The sequence below is a fragment of the Myripristis murdjan genome, chromosome 4 (genome assembly GCF_902150065.1).
Source record: "Myripristis murdjan chromosome 4, fMyrMur1.1, whole genome shotgun sequence".
Lineage (NCBI taxonomy): Eukaryota > Metazoa > Chordata > Actinopteri > Holocentriformes > Holocentridae > Myripristis > Myripristis murdjan.
In genome coordinates, this window is record NC_043983.1 from 20,304,745 (window position 1) to 20,326,595 (window position 21,851).

Below are 21,851 nucleotides of genomic sequence, written 5' to 3' on the forward strand. Positions count from 1 at the left end.
AATTATGGACATGTTATAACTAAATAAAATCATATCTATTTACACCAGTCAGGGGTATATTTCCTCAAACACGTACAGAACGATCAAGCATGAAAAATATCAAGTCCAGAATTACTGGTGGTTTATTGTAGACCAGCCCAAACTTGCATGATTGTCTGAACTGGGCACAGCTCTTGTTTGTGGTCTCCCACTGACTACTGAGTGGGCACAGAGGGGGGAGAGCCTTTTTCTCCCCATAGGCCCACTGCCACCTCCTCATTTCCTGCTGGACTGCACCACTAGACACCTCCCTGACTCTAATTACCACAATGGAGTTGCAGTTCCAGCAGCAGTCCTCCCCAGCAGCACCGTATCCCTGCAATGAACCACACTGCTAATTGTTCCATTACATCAACAATAATGCATCTTAAGAAGAACAAAAGGGAAAAAAACACAGAGAGGTAGGGACTAACTTGACATGCTAATTTTCATTAACCCTGATCTTTCTGTTCTTTCATCATCCACCCTCCTCCCCTCATCTTGCTCATACAGGGTGGCGAAGCACTCAAATTATCCACAAGCATTCTAGCTTTCACTAATTATCCAAAGAGTTCCTCATTAGGCTATTTCAAATCCAACCTTAGATCAACACTTACTCAGACCTCAGGGATTCTTGATTCCCAACAGCGGTTAAACAAACAATCAGTTCAAAGGATCAGGTATTCTACTTTAAGAGGAGAAAAAAAGCCAAGGGTAAACAACTGCTCACATGAAAGAAATGACTCCAGTAGCTCCCCGGCATGGATGCCCCAATCTATAATTCATTTTGCTCAAATACATTCGATTTCTTTCTTAAATTGGGTCATTAAGTTATGAAAAGGTCTAAACACAAGGGTACCAGCTTACCCCAGACTAACGCTGGAGCTCTCTTCTCATTGTTGCCATGTCTTAGTACAGTGTGCAGCCTTCAGTAAGATGACAAGCATGTGAAGGTGCTGACCAATTTATCTGGGCCAGGTCCTTTAGGTAGGTGGAAAGTCTTTACTAAAATTAGGTCAGGTTTGCCACAGTTTGTGATACTGGGTCAGTATTTTACACCTAATAGAGCCAAGAGACCGTTCAGGAAGGCAGTGCATACACTTAATAGGTTGTTTGCAAAGTGCATGTTACATTGTCCTTTGTTTCCCTTTACAGAGGTAGACCCAAACACCAGTCACTGTGTAGGTTCCTTGGAGAGCTACTGCTATTCTAACCAATCCTAATGTGCAGTAATTTCAATTGCTTCGCAGCCCCCATCCTCCCAACCACACTCCCTTAATGTCAGTGCTGTGCTCTGTGAAACACCACCAGAATTTGAGTCTGTCACTTAAAATATAATGCCGTCAGATCTGTTACTTTAACCTTGAAGCAATTAGCTGTTGCTGAGCCGTAATGAATCCTGACATCACTCCGCTGTGATGAAACCCCTAATTGCTCTGTAAAAATTGAAGCTTTTGACATCACTGCTGACAGACTTTTTTCTTCTCCGTTGTGCGGTCGCATGTGACGGCGCCTGGTTTGAAACTTGAAAGGTAGCGGAGCTTCTCTGCCATCAGCTGTCCTGTCACTTGACAAAAAGGGAGAGAGAAACTGGCTGGATTTGCCAAAATGATGAGGCCATTTAAACTATGATATGTCGCAGCTACAGCATCATTCAGCAGGACTGTTGCAGATGTCCGTGCTAGTTTGGGCTTAGCCGTGAGGTGGGTGTTTATAGGATGACGAGTGGATGGCTTTCAGCCACCATGTCAACAAGTCTGTTCAGTGGTTACTTAACTCTTCTAAACAACCAAACTTTAGGAACATTTTAAGTTAGAGGCTCTATACAGCCACACTGTTAAGCAGCTATTATTTTAGTTTGGGATTTTTACTATTCTGTCCTCTTCTGCAGTTTCACTTAAGCTTGGATTCATAAACTGTCTGGTATCCAGAACAGAGGGCTGAGACTTAGCATGTCACCAGGTCAGAGAATGACACCTCTGGGCCCACAGGATGCTGCTATAAGCAGACTCTCTTAATCCTTTATATGCACCATCCTCTTTTAGCTGCATGTGGTCCTGACCTTGCAACAACGCAAGTATTCTCCATAAAAAAAAATAATAATAATAACTTTATGAATAGGAACCTGTCGTGGATTTTCTATCATCTCAGATTTAAGAAAAGAAAAACCCTCAAATTAATCATCAGTTAAACTGATATCTTTGTACAAAACAATTTTACAAAACATGCATAAGCTATGGACAACTGAGACATACAATAGTCCTACCAAAAGATAATCCATTGTAATTCAATTCCAATATTGTGAGTCTTCATGTATGTTTAGGCATTTAGCTCAAAAAGCCCTATCAATTTTGGTATTGATGACTTAGGAAATTATGATGATAGAAACAATTAAAAATTGAATGTGTATAATTCTAAAGGCTAAGATTTAAAAATGTGTTTTTCATGAACAAAGTAAATTTCTCAATAGGCAAGTGGTAATACTGCATCATGTTTCTAAATATTTAAGCTTGCACATAAAGCAAGGATTTCCCTTGTCTTCCTGCGTAACGTTTATAGGTCTTATTCTAATTATTTAGACACATAGCCAGACATCCACGCTACGTGGTCGACATTTTAACACTTCATAAAGCCTCGACCACTCAATCTACCGTCATGAAAATGTAAACACACCGCAGAAGTCCTTATCCACTCATAATAATGTGTTCCACTGGGTCACAGATGCTGTAAGTGTGGAAGCCCAGAAGATCACTGGCGTTTTGTTTCCGCAGTTTTTCATAATAAACTGCACACCCGCCGAATTCTGCGCTATTAGCCTATCTTCAAAGAGCATGCTACTGATGAGTGGGAACTTGGCGACAAAGGATACCAACTTAGGAAATATCGCGGCTGGCCACATGACTGGTCTGTCATTGGTGTGGCCCTCAGCCCACTGTGTGCAGAGCCTCAACCTGTGTATTCCTCCACACCAGCCCATACTGGACGGCCAACTTGATGCGTGAATGTACAGAGTGGCGATAGATCCGCGCACAGCAGTGGACCAACCCATCAAGTTTGTCAATTTGAGGCAGACTTCCAATGGAAACTGCATCAGGCTATACAAGTTTCAAATGTGACCTCTTGACCGACATCACACAGCGCTTCAAAATCTCCCGGCTTTTAAGGAGAAGGTGCGGTGCGCAGGCCGGCGGCGGGCAGCGGCAGCCTGCCCGCAGCAGCTGACAACAGCAAGCGCGCAAGATGTATGCGAGAACTTTGAGTTAACAATTTTGGGTGAAGGGGTGGGGTTAAATTTGTGTTTAGAGAGTGACGTGGGACATGTGATAATGAGAGGCCAAGGAGAGCAAGTGTTACCTCATTATTGTAATGAAAAAGATATCCCACCATTACATCAGTTGGAAAAAGTGGCAATTAAAGTGCCCAACAAGGTTCCTCGAGGCAAGAGGAACAAGAAAACGACTCTCTAAAGCCCATCTGTTCTGGATAATATGCGCCATGTAAAAGAAAGGCCTAATCCTCTTCATTCAAGTCTGCTGCCCTTTTTCCACCAGTGGCTGTGTTTTTCTACTACTCATCCTCACCAAAACTCTATTTGCCTTAGCAGACAATTCTGAGAGACTAACGACAGTGGTAAACATGCAGTCAAAAGTAGAGATGATTGTGGATACCATCATTATGGATTACATTTTCTATAAAAAATGATTTTCCAATATTGCGTTTTTTATTTTTATCGGTCGAAAACATTATAGGCCTACGCGCATTTGGCCGTTATAAATCAAAATGTAGGCTACTTAAAATAATAATAATACTGAAGAAATTGTAGCACTGTAAACATTCATATTGGCATGGAGTGGGAGTCCATCATAAATGCAAAATGTGTGCATGCCTGTCAGCCTCATGCTGCCAGTTTAGCTCACAGTCACTGTGGCCCAGATTGAGCTGACTGAAAGATTTCAGCTGCTTTGTCGGAGCTATAGGTTAAATTTGTAGATTTATTTTAAAAAATCTGATTAGATAACAACGCCAAAATTATCTGGTCGTATGGGAAGGAATAGCAGCCTATTAATTCAGTGCTGCTGCATGGCTTAGGCTGTTATTAATGAATTGGAACAGCCCGCACAACCCCCGACACCCCCACCCCTCCCACCCGCAGAGTGCAATAAATAAATAATGTTGTAGAAGTCATGCATATGAACAACATGCGTCGGCACTACTGCAATAATGGACAGAAGCTGTAAGGTCAATATGCTAGGCTAATATTTTTCAGCAGTTGCGGTAAAAAATATAGCACACCATAGACGGTTTCGCAATAATTTTCTAGTTCTTTCAAGGCCAAGAAGGGACCGATTTATCCTCCCGCAGCCTTTTATCTAACCTCCATTTTTTAGGCCATAACATGGTTCCGATCTGTTATCCATAAACCTTATGATTGATGAGAATGGATATTCTGTTTAAGTGTAGCCTAATTATTTCTCTGAACACATAGCATAATAATAATCCCATATTTTTTATTTATATATATATATATATATATATATATATATATATATATATATATATATATATTTTAACAATTTGATTAAATGTGAAAACCTAATTAAAATGCATTCTGTGTCCTTAAAGCGGTATCCATTCGCAAAAACGCCACCCCAAAAAGTGACACCATGCAAAGCTACAGGATTGTTTTCCTCAAATGACTGAGAGAGTTGTCCATGCAGTGAATGACAAGCAGACGGCTTAAATGGGCTGCATTAACAAGCGCCCAATGTATGAAGAGGCAGTCAAACTTTATATTTAGTGTTTCGTTTGCGCTGGTTCCTCTGACAAAGTGATATTGGCCACTGCTGCCCTGTGTGTGCGCGTGAGTGCGCGCACGAGCCTGTATGTGCGTGTGTGTATGAGAGTGTGTGTGTGTGTGTGTGTGTGTGTGTGTGTGTGTGTGTGGCGGGGTGAGTGTGGGGTGATGTGCATGGCCGATTTGTTTAGCAAAGTTAAAAATGAAACGCTTAACTAGGTCTATTAAAAAAATCCCAAATCTTTTTTAGCACTGTTTCTTTTTCACAACGATCGCACTCAAAAACTTTCGCAAAATCAGCAATAAAAATGCAAATGTCACAGTTCACTAAATAATATTCTCTAGCCTGGTACTTCCAAAGTCATTTTGATAAGGCAATGCAAAACGAACAGGTCTTTTTCTAAAACTACTCTATGTTATAGGCTATTTCCTGCGAAACTGAGGTGGTTTGCATGCATGCATTCGTGATTTTCATACCAGCAAAGGTCAATTTGGCTTAAACAGGAATTTCACAACACTGTAATGAGCAAAAGCTTCAAATAAAAGAAATTCAAACAAACGGGCCCCGAGGCTCTATATACAGCCAATTCACATAAAGCGCCTGCTCGCCTGATTCTCCAGGGTGCGCGCTGAAAGGACTTAGGCTAAATAAAATCAAAGTATTTTAATAACATTTAATTACAAACCCGCGATGTATTAGTTCATTTTTTGCTGCTGAAACCAACATTTTGCCGAAGTAGACACAATCAGAGCGAAAAATAAACGTCACTGAACACAAAAAACGTCCTATTGCAGGCAAAAAAAAAAAAAAAAAAACAAAAACAAAAAAAAAAAAGTCTGAAGCTTTGGTCACATTCCCCGCGTAGCACTGTCAATGGCAAACATTATAATTATCCTTTAGCAGATTTTAGAGATGTACTATGGAAGATAGTGCAAACATCACATGGAACTGTGAGTCCTAGGAATATTACAGCGAAACCATAGGACATAAACATTAAGCACCATCAGGTAACTATAAGCATAACTGAGTACCACAGATACAATAAACCTCTAAATTCTTATAGGAATATTATGGGGATTTTACGAAAGGGTATACCCTATAATAATATTATGTTATTATATTATGTGATAACCTGCATATTACAGCCTATCTGCTCCAACAGGAACAGAAACATTTTTAAGGTATATATATATCGGAAAACTTCATACAGCGAATTCACTATAACGGCTGTTGCTTATTGAGAATGGGCAGATTATCAGTGGAGTTTTTTTTTTTTTTTTTTTTTTTTCCCAAGCTTCTTTCTCTCAACCCCTGATCGCTCACGCTGAGAAATGTAGGCTTATTGTCTGCCTTGCTCCCAGAGAACAGCTGCTAAGCCAAGGCCACATTCCCAATATCCAAGTAATCAAACCATTCATCCCAGCCCTAATCAGCTGCTACTGTGTATGTATACATACTGAACCAGGGAAATGTGGTGGTAAATAAAAATGAAGAGGCAGGTTAACTATATGACCTTCAGCTGGTGCTCATCAACCGTTGGGCTACTCAAAATTTCTTAGTGAAAACACTGATTTTATTTTTGCCCCCTTAAAAGGCAATGTCCCGGAATACCCAAATATTTTGATATTATTTACTATTAATTAGGCTTATACTAATACTTTATGTCATGAAAATTATGTGTAAACCGGGTTCACTTGCACCTTGGTTGGTTATAACTTTACACTGCTACCATAACTCCACTACAGCCACAGATGTAAACTATTTTGATTTTTAAAAAAATGCTACATAATATTAGATTTAGCCTATGTGCTAGTAATTGTGACTAAAGGTCTTTATTCAGCGCTCAGTGGACTATCCACAGTATAAACTGCTTCTGCTGGAGTTTGCATTTCCTTCTAAGATATGCATCTTCTTATGTAGGCTGTCACAGAAGCCAAATGTAAAAAAAAAAGTTTATGTGCAAATTACAATTCGACTCAGATTTCAATAGAAGCGTCTGCAATGCATTTAGTATCATTACTTCTTTATTCATTCCGTTCTTCTCCATCTAATAAACTTTATAAGTTTATTTACTAATGTAAGTGTATTTGTACAAAAGACAAACAAACAAACAATCAGACATGAACAGTCCCTTTTTCTCTGTCACGGCCTCGACAGAAAGTTCTTTATGTCACGACTGGGCTTAGGCTATTAGGGCCTATATTAAATACCTCCTTTACTTCTGTAAAATGTCTTTAAGTGTCTTTTGGGGGGGAAGTCCTGCAAAGTGGTTTCGACGCAGTTACTCACATCATGTGTTCAACCAAGTTTCTGGGCATCGTCTTTTCTCGTCTTATTTCGTATTTTATCGCGGATGCGGTGTGCCGGGCATGGGGTTAGACAGGGGGTTTAGTGCCGGCTGCCCCCCCGGCCCAAGGCCATGAATGAGTACCCTCGGGACAAGGGGTCTCTGGAGGCTGGGATGCGGCGTTGAGGGAGTCCGGTACATACTGCTGTACATGGCTGCGGCCGCTGCGGCTGCCGTAGTGCTGTCCATGGTGCCCAGCAAGCTGGGGTGGTAGAAATAGGGCGACGGGAACATTCTCTGTAAGGCCGAGTAGTTTCCTGCTTCAGCCAGGAGCTCTAATCCGACCGCGGTTTGCCTCTTCCACTTCGTCCTGGAAATCAGATCAAAATACAACAGATGAATTATTTAATCAGTTCAGTCTCTGCAAATTCCCCAAACGCCCCTTAATTGGTACGCCGAGGCCTAATTATTGCAGGCACGAATTTTGGTTAAGGTTTAATTAGGCAAAAAAAAAAAAAAAAAAAAAAAAGAATATCAAGACACTATTCTGAGTTCTCCTTGATGATATGTTTTGCACCGTGTGTTTGGATTAGGCTACATGAAAGCCGTATAGTAGCCTAATGACTTGATAGGCCTAGTTTTCCAGACCTGCATTTATTTTAACAATGGCTGCGCATAAAGATAACAACATTACCCCCTACAATAACCCATTCGAATAAACATTTATTTTGAGGATTCGGAGTTATAGTGTAAGTTATGTGATTGTATAACGAGGTCTGCGGGTAAGATACTATAATTGTTTGGCTCATTAGAGACATTTTCCACTGTGTCGTTGGGAGGCAAAATGCAATATCAACATAATAGTGCAGGAAACGTATTTTGAAACACGTCCCAATTATCTCGAAGCTTCAACTTTTCAAATGAAATGGAAGAAATAATGCAGCGGTAAACAAAAAGGCGAGTAGCCTATGCACTTGCAAGGGACGCAGTCATCAATGCAATCAAATATCAGAGATTTTCAGAAAATCTTTTTTTTTTTTCGTATAGGCCTAATACATTATCATAAATATAAATATAATAGGCTACATCAATTTTATTTAACCTGTGCCAGCCTAAAGCGTAACTAAATTGATACAGTAAATAAAAACGTTGCCAAACTGATTTTAGGTGGGTTTACTCTCTACTTCATCAGTGAAAATATCAGTGAAAAATATACTGACATCATCTTCGAGATTTCCTTGACCGGCAAAACAAATCCAAGTCGTTGCCCACATGCGCATACCTTTAATGCCTCTTATCATTGCATGGATTAGAAATTGTGACCACATGTAATGTCAAAATGGGCCTGTCAAACAATACGCGACTCCTGAAAAAAACAACTAGGCCTAATAAGAATAATAAAATTCCATATAGCCTAATTATGGGACAAAAACTTATTTGGGTAGTGATGATGCATCACCGGAATAACTCCAGTCACTTTTTTTATGATAAAAGTGAAATGTAAACCAGCACAGGCCTAAATATCCCACGGTGATTTTACTTCTACTGATAACTGGACCTTTTCACACACTCTTCAATGGTTCTTTATAACACCAGGAAGGGTGCTGCCGGTACCGTCCTCTTCTACAAGCCTATTTAAATCCTTTTCGATTTGCTGGGTGATCTGAAGTGTTAATGAGCTGTTGCATGGCCTACCGTCTGTTTTGGTACCAGGTCTTGACTTGTGTGTCTGTCAGGTTGAGAGCTGCGGCCAGGTCCATGCGGTCCTGCACACTGAGGTATTTTTGTCGCTCAAAGCTCCTTTCGAGCTGGTTGAGCTGGTGGTCGGAAAAGGCTGTCCGTGCTTTGCGAGGTTTTTTCGTGCGCACCGGCGGACTGTCTCTGCTACTGGAGATTTCCCGGTCACCCTCCTCTTTAGTGCCTAATCAGAGAAGAAAATGCAATGCAATTAGTTTGTATAGTAATGAAATAATGACCTTAAACGCTATAAGACATGGGCCTAAATATAATATCCTGGTCCAAAATATTTATTCTCCTTTACAGTACCGTGACTTACTGGGCCTATGACAACAAAACAAAACAAGACCAAAAAACAAAACAAAACAAAATATCACAAGCTCAGTCTATTATTAATCTGCTTTGGCCTGTGGTCAAACTTAAAAGTCCTGGACTTGCTGGAAGTAAAGCAACGTGCAGAGGCACGTGTGGCAGAAAAGGAAACCAGGGGCAATAAAAACGATGTGGTATGTCACCTAAAGTTTTTTTTTTTTTTTCTCAGAAAACGGGAAATCGATATGTCAATCCATCTCTATTTGTAGCTGTTTTTCAGTGCTCCATGATCCCCCCTCTAGGAAGAACAATAATCTCTCTAATTGACCCACTAGGGAGGCCCGCGCACGGGGAAAATCACCAGGCTTACATCTGTTTTCAGCTCTATTACACGAATAATGGGAACAGAAACTAAGGAGGACAAAGAGTTATGACAGTTAAAAAGTATTATTATTGTTAATTCACTAAACACCTTATTATTATTATTATTATTATTATTATTATTATTATTATCAACATTATTATTATTATGCGCCCTATGGCTCTTCTGTTTTCTATTCTTGCTGTAAGTTTTTTTTTTTTTTTTTTTTTTGTCAGTTTCCTCTTAATGAGGCTACAGCAATATATATATATATATATATATATACGTATACACATGTATGTATGTATGTATGTGTGTGTGTGTGTGTGTGTGTTGTTTTGTTTTGTTTTGTTTTAATAAATAAACCTCAACTGCACAATAGAATATGTGTCATTTGCAATGATCTCGGCAACAAAATGTCTAATTTTGACTTGAGTAAGAAGTTATGCGCACTTACCATTGCATTTCATTTCACTTTGAATGTCATCTCTTTTGTCCAACTTGCTTCTGTTTTCGTCTTGTTCCAACTTGGGCCTGAACCCGTCCGGAGCCGTGGCACTTTCTGGTTTTGGTGTGTGATGGGGTGAGGATACACTGGTGCTGTAAGGTGCGCAGGCTGCCAGCGGTTTACTGTCGCCTAAAATGTCTTTGATTAAAAATGAAGAGGTGGCAGTCCTCGGGGCGCAGCCGGCCCCTGCAAGCGGCTGCTGCTGAGGCGACAGCGGCAAACTTTGCGGCTGGTTGTGGTGGTGGTGGTGATGCTGAAGGCTGTCCTGGACCAGATGCGGATCGGCGGCGTGCTCCATGGTGACCGAGATGGGGGATGAGGGGGCTGTTCCCACAGTGTCTATTTCCGAGCATGGTGACGGGGTTGCCTGGCTCCTGAAATCCGCTGTCCTGCTGTCGCCGAGCCGAAAATCTCCGTTCATTAGCACAGGGTTACCAGAGTTAGTAGCGCTTGATAAAATAGTGTCTATCCCAAAACTCGACCCACTGGATCCTTCCATATTAAGAAAGGAGTGATCAGGTCTTCATAACAACATTGAGATGCTTCTCCTCCGTAGCAATAAACGGTACAATAATATAAACAAAGAAAATTAAACAAAAGCAAAATTAACTTTGAGTTAAAAAAGAATGCTGACAAATAAACCCAAGAAGGGAAAAATCCACGTTTAGACACAGCTCGGATAGCCTATGGTCCAAGATGTTATTACATTCAGTGAAAATGAGGAAAAGCAAGTGTGGGTCTGCGTAGTCCACGTCCCTTTTTGTGTTTGGATATTGAACTTTGTGTTAAAAGTTGAGGCGTATAGAGAGATATACATAGGGCTGACTCCTCGACATCAGGCTCCCCCTTTTTGCTGGTAATCGCTCCAGTGTTGCTCTACAATGACTTCCTATACTGACGTCACGGCCCACGGCGAGGGGGAATTAATATTTTCTCCTTTATAATAAACACTCAACGCCTTTTCTCTCTCCCCCTCCTCCTCTGTCATTGGCTTACAACGTGACCGGCTCCAGCACCTCACCAATCACGGAGTTGTTTCTTTATCTAGACAATTCAAGCCAACCATTGAATTGAATTGAATTGAATTCAAGCATAGCTCTTAGAAAAAAAAAAAAAAAAAAGAGAGAGAGAGAGAGAGAGAGAGAAAACGAAAACATGCATGTGCTTTAAGGCCATGCATTGACATAAGCTTTCACTGGAAACATTTTTAAATGAAATCGCTGCTACTACAGAAAAGAGGATCTGAAGACTCAGGCAATTAAAGTCGAGAAAACTACAAGAGAATGATCGTGCTTTTCTCAATAATTATGTCTAACTCAATGGCAAAACTCAGCAATGGCTGTACACCAGTGCCAGCAATATGGTAGGATAAATTATAAAAATTTACTTTTTTTTTAATCAGTCAAAACCTACAGGCAGTTAATTGACTTGAGCAGAATCGTCTTGTTGCTATCTTGTTTAAACTTTTCACTGCAGTTTAATGGAATTATGCACTAAAGCCCGGCTATTGCCAAATTCTTACTTTGTCATATTTCAGACCTGATACTTAATTGAAATCTCATTCTGGGAAAAAAAAAAAAAAAAAAAAAAAAAAAAAAAACCAGACATGTTCATATAAATTCTGAAAATCAGGTTATTATAATCGCATCCTGCTAAACCGGTGCGGTTATTTTCAGAAGTGACAAGAATGACAATTATCAGTATAAGTGATATGGATATGTGGGTATATTCTGAGACCCGTAAGATCGACATATTTGGAAATGGGAGGAGTGGTGACTGTCATGACAGCGCATCTTGTTAATAACCATGTCATCCTAATTACTAAAGTAATTATGAGGTGCTAATGAGCGTTCAAAGGTATTAGAATTTCAGCACTTTTCTAACGTGTATTTGAAGGATATGAAGTGCGCTCACAGGACTTTGACAGCTGTGCTTCAAACACAGCCCGGGCTATTCGCCACTCTGCTCAGGGAAAGGCACCAGAATGTAATTCGTGCTTCACATTTTTTGGCGGACATGTTTCAGATGACTGCTTTTTCCTCCTCCATCATCCCCTACACACTTCTCGGGAATCAGAGGAGAGGAACGACCGTGCGCATTTTATCTCGCAGAGCCAAGTGCAAAGGCCTATTTTTTTTTTTTTTCCCAGCAGGTTCATAATGTTGTTGGTGATTGTTGATGCTAGCCGGATCGAGTTTTTATCCAGTGCGATGCTGTTCAGCACTCCGGACTTATTATAGGTTTGTCCTTTATTTAATTGCTCATTTGTAAATTTCAATTATTTGACACAGGAAAAGAACAGGTTAAAAAGTGTGTTATTTATTGTATATGATTTACTTCTATTTTACCGTTGCTTTTATTGTGAGTGTGCATGTGGAGTATAATATAATGATACAATGCAGAGGCAATGATACTAAAATATTAATAAAAGCAACTCATCATTTAACAAAAAACTAATTTAGTTGATTTTTTTCTTTGCTTATTATCCGTAAAGTTCTGTAAACACTGAGGCGTGCAGGGCAGTGCATATTATTGATCATGCTTAACTCGCTCTTATTAATTAAAAAAAAAAAATGCTTTGGACGGGCCAGAATTATCAACAAGCTGGACAGCAGCTTCTCATTAGCAGCGTTAACATTTATATTATTCACACGCAGTGTTTGAGTGGTTGCTCATTTAGGGCTGGTACTCTTCGGTTTATTAAATTCAACATTGATTTATTTCAATTAATTTTATTAAACAAATTTAACACAGAAGAACCTGTCCTGCGTCGATTTATCGGCAGACACCATTCAGTATAAATTAAATTAAATTAAATATATATTCTTAAATTAACTGTGATTAAACGTGGCAGCGAATTACGTTTATATGGATTCATATGCTCAGTAAGCTCGATGTGCAAACGGCTCTCGGCTCCTCCTGCCTCTCCCGACGAGATGCAGGCAAAGTTTCAGCACAAGGCGGCGACAAAGCGAGGCCATAGTCTGATGCGGTGGAGTTCATGAGCAATATGAGAGTCCAGGACTCACAGCGAGCCCACTACCCCAACTTTAAATAGAGCTTCATATCAAATTTATCATCACCTTAATATAGGCCTGTATTTATCAGACGTTTAGCCAATCTGGCAAAAAAAATAAATAAATAAATACATGAAGCAATCTTCAGACGCAAAACAAGGGACAAATCATCCATGATGCTTGTGTGCAGGCCCAAGCCTATATAAAACATGTGCATAAAATAGAGACAAGTGTAAACATAAAGGACATTTAGTTCTCTGCGCGGTGTAATGCCAGTTAAAATAGCATCACTACATAGGCTAGTCGGACTCAGGCCTACTTTTCTAAACCTTATTCCCCCTCAGCCTCACAAATCGCTAAAGATCAAAGCAATGGTTAAACATGTCAGTCCATGTGTTGAGGGGAACATGGGCTGTTCATCAACTGAAACAGGAACAATCAATCGCTTTATTAGGTTTAAGGCGCCGCAGGAGCAAATTGAATGCTACCAGTTAGGGTATCATCTTATTGGCCTCTGCTGATGGTCGATGATGGGACAGTGCAACAGTGGCTGGCACCATATTGATTCTCTGGCGGCTTTGCGTGTAAGCTGTCACTTCACCGCTGGCGACCTTTAGGTTGCACAGTTGCAGCATTTACAAAGAGACAACCCACATTTACTGTGTCAATCACTTCTCACACGACGCGGTCCAGTCAAAGCAAGCACTGGCACTGTAGTGGTGTCAACCTATTCATACTGGACACAGAGGTGACTCGGTGTCCTCAATGCTCCCTGCACAAGTTTTGGACCAAGCCACGCGTGTGGGCCTAAAATGCTCCACCTTTTTGTAGCCTGACATAAATCCTCATGAATATAATTTACAAAACAGACTATAGCACAGGTGTAAGTTGTTGTGTGGTACAGTAGTAAACAGTTTTCCTTGTCATGATCTCAGATGTCACAGTTTATTCATCACTACATCACTGGACCAGTTTCACTAAATTACATGAGTCCTGATGATGAATTAGGTTGAAGATATCTATGAGAAAATGAGTTTGTTAGGCCTATGCATTTGTAAGCTTTTCTATGTAAAACATTTATTTATGTTGAAAATATATATATTTTTAAAAATATGGATAAATTTAGTAGCTCATACATAAATAAAGAGATTGCAAACCACAGTAGAATTTCTGCATTTTTGATAGCTGGAAATCTCTGTTCATTGACTTCACAATTTTTAAGGTCATGCTACTGTACTGAGCAAGAAAATAAATCATTCATACAATTAAAAGAAAAGAAAAAAAAAAGAATTCAAGGTCATATTGAGCATGAATGTCGTTGACTCTTACAGGGCCATACATCTGACAGGTTAACACAAGGCAGCTGGAGAATCAAGAATAACTTAATATGTAACTTAAAAAGTAAATTTGACTAACCACAAAAACACAACTCCCACTGTTCACACGCCTGCCTTTGTTGAGGAAAAACATAAATACTACTACTTTTAAAAAATAACATCTGGACTGTAATCTGTTGCAGTTGCTGAAAAAAACATCAGATTGCTTATACTTTTTTAAGAAAAACAGTATAAAAAGTGAGTGATTCAAAAAAGTGTTAAAGTTCCCAAATTAGAATTAGAGTAGTCTTTTTTATGCAATTAGACATCACATGAAATAATTATGGATGATGCCAATAACTATATTCAAATGACAGACACGTAGTACAAACTTTTGAAATGATCTAAAAGTAACTGAAATTGATCAGATAATGCTGGTAGACTACCCTTTACTATTATTTAACAAAATAATTTAAAATGATCATGTTTAAAACTTGTAATCAGGCCTGAAGTGTGGCTATATCAATAGAACTATTTATTAACAGCAAACTGTACTAATTTGGACTGACAGATTAAAGCACTGCATTGATTTCTTCATATTGGGAGGGCATGAAAACGGGCAGAGCGGTGGCATGTTCAGGGTGTGGCCTGCGGACGCCATGGCCAACCCTGAAATCTGGCTGGCCACCCCATCAAAGTGGAGTTATTCCTTTACAGATGGTGAGGGAATTACATCACTTTGAAGCTGCAAATGGTCTATCTGTTCATCAGCATGTACTTCAAAAACAGAAGAATGTAGCAACTCCAATCAAACTTGTAAAGAATTGTTTTCCACACAGGGAAAACGGATGTTAGACAGGCGTATGACCCAGCATCACCTAGACGTTGTTTCTGTTTGGTAACGGCTCTTTTGAGGGAGGAGAACTGCACCCTTAACACTGCTTATGAAGTTAAAAAGGCTAAATGGATACTATTGTGATCATGTCTTAGCAGCTGGTGATGTTTGCTTTTCCCATGTCCGAGGGTGCTGCAGACTGGTTGGAACAATCACACTTCTGCCACACCACTTTTGCAACATGTGTGTCCCACAGGATTGCTCATACAGTCCTCAAAAACCCCTTACAATCCTTGGATAATGATCTGCAAATCATTCTGTCTGACTCTGCTGTAATGATGAGTTACTTCTGGTTAAAAAAAAAAAAAAAAGTGAAAATGAAACTGTGAAATGTCCTCCTAGACGTTAACACCTGAGCTCACGGACCTCTTATCTGTGTTTTGAAGTATTTGACTCCTGCAAATATCACACACTTAATCCTTTTTCATGTCTGTGACATTCCAAGAGGTCACAGCAAGCCAAGACAAAATGTATGGTTTAAAGGAGAACCGGTGAAAATAGGCAAGAAAACCAGGGCTGGTTACATCCAGGAGCTCCTGTGATCTTCTTGTTATGCTAATTGACGCAGAAACAAATTAACATTTCTTGGTTGCCACCAAACATGCATGTTGGTGGTTCATAAAGGTCCAAAGAATCGCTGCTTAAATCAATTAAGCTGCTGGTAATTTCTCCAGACATTTTGGAGCACACACTGGCTCGGGCTCTGTCTCTGTTGACATTTGTTGAAGCAAAATTCAATGAAAGCATCTTGGCACACAAATCAATAACAACACTTAGATAAATTCTGTTTTGAATTTTGATGTTCCTTTCAGGAGACAGAGGAACAGTTTCAAGCATAATGCGGTGCTTCCCAGACGGCTCAAACAGCAACTTTATTTGCTCTCTAAATTGGTAAAAAATGCTCATTTAATTTTATTTTCTAAATGTAGCTTAGTCAACTAATTTAGCTGTTTGAACTTATTATGCACAATAGCAGTTTTGACTTTACAACAGCTTCTGCAGGTCTGGGAGCAGCAACAAAAGGATTTATTTAACCAAATAGCTCACTGATCAAAATGCAGTTTCTTCACAGGAAACTGTATTTAAGCGCACTAGTGCTAAAAAAGAAGCAACTTGATTTAAAAAAAATGTACTTGTGATGAAAAAGAAGTTAAATTTCATGCTGCTTTTATTTCTACACAGGGTAATTTTTTAGTTGTAGAAACAATTAGTGCAGCAGCTAAAAGGATGACTGGAGACTTGAATTTTACTTTGTGAGTGATCAACTTGTGATCAACTCCTCAAACCGCAGAAGAAGTTGGGAAAAACTCTAGATTACCCTGGCAGATTAGAATATCTCTGATAATGTTTTCCAAAAAAATCAAAGGGCAGATACATTTTAAATACTGTTGGGTTAAGCTGCCCAATACAACAGGGAAAATATGTAAAAAATGTTAAAATTGCCTCAGTGCTTCTCAGTTACCAAGAACTCACACACACAAATTGTGCTCAGGATGTGACTTGTGATAGAAACATGACTTTGTAGCTCAGTCAAACAAGGAAATATTGACTGATCATACAACTATCAGCCATGGTAAACGAGTGGGTAATTAATTTTAGCTGGAATGTGTCTCAGTTCACTCAATTATTGTATATTTTATAGAGCAGCTTGTTAAATGATGAATCATGTGTTCAGTCAACATGGTGGATAATGTGATGGTTGACAGTTGGGAGACATTCACACCAAATACTACCCTTTGCAAGTGTATTAGTGATCAGATTACAGTTCGCACATGCAGGACAATTACCAAATGGATAACATTTTTCATTACAGCACGATGGAGGCAGGCTAAGATGGTGTGATGTGACTCAAATTTCGATGCAAAATTATATCTTAAGTGCTTTGGAATTAAAGGTTGCAGGATAAGACGTGACATTTACAATAGTTTCCTTCAAGGTGGCAATATTGTATGTTGTTCCAACCTCTGATAGAGTTTTTTTTTCCCTCCTGAGTTTTATGCAATAATAAAACATGTGACATTCAAGTTTAATTTGAAATGCAGGTTAGTATTAATCCATGCCACACAATTCAAAAGACAATAGAACAAGACGGAAATACAACTGTACACTTGGGTAAGATCTAATGCATTTTCCACCCCTCTCTTTATTTATTAAGTGGTATTAAGGGTTGGTACACTGAGCATTAACACTTCTGATCTGCTATGACAATAAAATATTCTAAAAATCTCTGTTTATGTCTGGGAGTATTTTGTTCCGTTTATCTATAGCATCATGCCCCTTAAACAAAGCCATTTGCTGCGATGCTGTTTGGCTTGACAGCTACTTCACAATGGTCAATGTCACTGCGTTACCATTAAGAGACAGAAGGGCTCTGTTCTTTTCTTCTGCTTTAGTTTCCCTCCTTCAGTGTGAGGAACATGATCAGAAATGCTCAGGGAGCGGAGAACACATTGATTTGAGTGTGTTCCGTTCGCAGACTGGCCCTGACAAGGTTGTTATAACAGTCGAAGGGGTCTATACAATCACTTAATTACCAAAGCTGTCAGTCAAAGAGGGTCGCTGCTGGCTCCATCCATGGCTGCGAGCGGCATTCCACTACCAGGCTCCCTGAGTGATTGATCCATGCTGATGGCATCGCAAAAATAATTACAACTCGTCTCCTGATGTGTGATTCTATACCACATTCACGCTTCACAAAGGTAATCGGGGGGATCAGAAGGGGTCAGTGCCATTTCCTATTACCTGAAGTCCAAGCAAAAGGGTAAAACAATGCAAACAGAGTTAGGCGAGGAAAAAAGATAGAAGGGGGTGGGGGCGGGGGTAGGTGAGGGACGGGGGTGGCCATTGGACATTATGAATAGCCGAGGAAGCCTGTGCACACTTCAAAACTATGCTGTGATTATCTTTTTTTCCCCCCTGAGCCAACAACAGCAGATACTGTAGCAGATTGATATTGTCCAACACAGGGTACTGGAAATTCAAAACAATCCCAGGGTGATTATCTTGATTGGCATCACAATTGTCAGGATGTTGGAGGCTAAATGGGAGGGGTGTACCTTATCCACAAGAGACACATCTGCTTTCATGTAAGCTTGACAAAACACTAACAGCACCCGTTGGTCCCCTAAAATCAGCCCAAAACCTCAGATCAGCTAACTATCGCATGGTTACTCGGGCACTTCCACCTTTAACGCTCTGAATAGAAAACCTGATATTAATACCCAATAACAGTGATCATGACCATGCTAAAAGTTTCAATTATGCACTCCTGCACCATTTGTCCCGCTGTCCCGGAAAATTAAAATTACTAAATAACGGCAGCAAATAAATTCAAGCTGAATTCAATGCAACTTCCAGTTTCTTTAACTGCGAGTAATTACGTCACAATGAAAATGACTGCACATTAGTAATCATTCTTGCATATTATCTGCAACTTTAAGCTACACTGAATTTCTTTGTCCCATATTGTATCATATAGTTATGGTGATTTCTGTTCTTATTATTATATTACTATTATGATCTTATTTGGTTTAGCAGTACTTTGGTGATATGCCAATCTACCTCATGGCATTTTTTTAAAAAGGAAATTTAGAATGCATTGAGCATGTGTGACTCCATGGCAACTGACAGGGAAAAGGAGCCCAAATCACAAGTGGAACCTGCCATACTGTTTCAGAGGCACTTTGTGGAGGCATTCATATTCATGGTGAAAGCATTAACCATCATTAACTGTCTCCCTAGTCTTGACACGGAACTTCAGCATACGGAGGACTGGCAAGGCACGGTGCGTTGGTGCCACACGTTACCCATCCCTCAATTCCTGACAGCACGCTCACTCCAAGCACCATAAAAACAAGGGGAAAACACAAACAACACAATGTAAATTGTGAATCAAGCGAGTAAACAATGTACATATGGTATCTGCACCTGAAGGGACCGTTCGATTCTCCTCGTGAGCAGGCAAAGTGGAGGGATGATGTCACTAATGAACCCTGCAAAATACAACCGTGAATAATGAAACACAACACTGCATTTTGCAACAAAAAGAGTAAAGGTGAAATCATCAGCGAGCAGGGGAGAAAAGAGTGAAAGAAAGCAAGCAATGATTAAATGATCAAAAGCTGGCAGAGCGAGTCTCTGTGTCACTGCAAGGCACACTCATCTACCCACAAGTGAAAGTTAGGTTTCAAGCACAGTGTAATTATAGCTGGGGATGTCAGTTTGACATTAATGCAGCCAGCAGAAATTCCCTAATTGGCCTCAGAGGAGAAAGTGAACCAGAAAATATATTAACATTTTAAAAAAGCATATTTTGCCTAATCCTTTCACTTTCCAACAATATTTGAAGACCAAAATGCCCCAGGCATGAGAATTTAAATGAGCAATTTTGTTTTTGAAGGAAACGGCCAATGAGACAGAAAATAGACTAAAGGGAAATCATTAGTGTATGAGAGATCCTGACAGGCTCGCCTTGCTGACTGGCTGGCCTGTCACTAGGAGTCTGTGTTCTTCAGCTCTACGCTATGAGCTAAGCTGATAACATGAAAAGACCCATAAACGTGCAGCCAGAAGTCAAAGCCTATTATCTGGAAATTCAAATGCAGGGGTAAGGATGAGAAAAAAATGGGAGGGGGAGGCCTAGCTCTCTCCTGTAGGAGAAACACTGGCCAGATCGAGAGATCTTGTAATAGGCCCTGTTATCCGACGCAAACGTGTGGCAGCAGTGCTGCCAGAAAATACTGCAACAAATCATAACATCACTCAAAAACGGAAGATAAAAGCAGAGAGAACATGGATGGCAACAAACTGCTTAAAGTTAGGAAGGGATGCAATGTCACATGTGCCCAGGCTGATGTGATATGACCGTATCAGAGAAACACAGCTAAGTGCAGTCAGGAGACGTTAGCCCAGTCCCCCGGTGATGAAGCAGCTGAGGCAAGCATTGCCCCTGGCGTGGTACTGCAGGGCAAACTGCTCAGGCTGGAGAGCCTTGCCCTTTTGAAACAAAACAGAGAGGAATGGCCAGGGGAAGCTAGTCGGCCTCAGCAAAAGGGGCCAGGTTTATTTCCTCCAGCAATAAAGAGAAAAAAGAATGAATGAGAAGACAGAGGAAAGTGAGAACAACAACAGATCTCAGACCCTGTGCCTCTTTTTGTGCGACAACAAAGAGCATATGATATTCCAGCCTCCTTTACAGCTGGCTGGTCAGAGGTTTCTTTTGGCACCTCAGTATCCCCTGCTTTATTCTGTTCACAATGATACAAGGACCGCTTGCCAAGGTATAGGGATTTCATTTTTTCTATTAGGCTGTTACCCTGAACACAGCAATTTAATCAGCCCCTTTGATAAACATTTGACACAAAGCAGTGGGCTTCTGTCTCTGGTGCCTACAGCCCAGGGCAAGAGATTGAGACTGACGAATTTTCATCCACAATTTTCTGTATTTTAACTCCACCTGTCAAACAGTATGCCAGTCAGTGTGACACAAAGATGGGAGAAATCAAAGCCCCTCTCATCTTAAAGGCACACTGACATGGAAAGGGCTACAAGTTTAGAAGGGATTAAAACAGCACACAGACAATGAACAGATGCTGATCAGGCATCAAAACCCAAATATTTCTGCATGCATTAAAAAAAAAAAATCTTACGAAAGAAGATATGCAATGTCATAAGACTATTTTGTGTATATCATCCACAAGCCCATATTCACAAGAAACATACATGAAAAAGGAGACGCAATCTCCTTGAGCAAAATGTCAAAATACACCCCAAATCCCTCAATGCAAGAGATACCTATTCTGCTATCAGCCTGAGATCCCCCAGTTCTCAACAGTCATTTGCAACAAACATCTAACTAGAGGAAACTACAAACTACAAACCATTTGACCCTGAAGCACAGAGTATGGAGCGGCCCTCTCTCACCCAATGGAAGCAAGCTCAGGTCACCAGGGTCAACACCTTCCTTACTGAGCCTACAGCAGGATGGAAGCCCCAGACTTGTGGAGACATCTGGGGATTTAACATGGCCTGAGAGCTCTGCTGCTGTGGACCTGCAGCAAAACTCCCAAGAGACTCTAGATTGCAGCGGAGGAAATGCGCAGTGGCAATAATGCTACACATGCAGCCGATCTAAATGTAAAACGTGATTATCTCTTCATTAACTCCCATAATTGAGGTGAATAGCACCAGTTGCTAGACTGTTGCTATTTGCCCCTCTGGTACCAGACTGCCCTATAAAAATAGACAGGAATTATCATGCAAAATATAACACATACAGCATTGGAATCCAAGAGCATCAACACTGAGAATAAATGATATGACCTCTGGCTATAGTATGGCCTTCAAAACAAAATCCCTACCTGACCAGCAAGACTCACCCCCTTTATTCATTCTTCCCGCATACCTAATATATTCCACTCTGAACCACATCCCCATGAATCTTTTGATTCCTTTCAATCAGTTTCAAGGACTGTAAACAATGGGACTGCGAATATCACAGGGAAGGAAATCTACCTTAGCTCAATTAGGGGGCTGCACTACTGCCTCCTGTGGCCCTGAGAGACAGTAGCTATAATTAGAAGAGGGCAGTAAACTTGCAGACATT

At 40.3% G+C, this 21,851-nt stretch overlaps 1 protein-coding gene across 2 annotated transcripts in view; it reads right to left on the minus strand.

Moving 5' to 3' along the window:
• Positions 1-6,820: 6,820 nt before the first annotated feature.
• barhl2 (BarH-like homeobox 2) overlaps positions 6,821-21,851 on the minus strand; it is a 54,315-nt gene continuing 39,284 nt past the window's right edge. The window contains exons 4-6 of one of the 2 annotated variants that reach the window (XM_030048779.1): positions 9,969-10,408; positions 8,797-9,022; positions 6,821-7,471 (exon numbers count right to left, since the gene is read on the minus strand). In XM_030048779.1, the coding sequence (XP_029904639.1) occupies positions 7,159-7,471; positions 8,797-9,022; positions 9,969-10,408 (979 nt within the window). In that variant the 3' untranslated portion in view covers positions 6,821-7,158. Of the gene's footprint in view, positions 7,472-8,796; positions 9,023-9,968; positions 10,891-21,851 lie in introns of those variants that run through there. The other variant, XM_030048780.1, reaches the window with a different exon arrangement.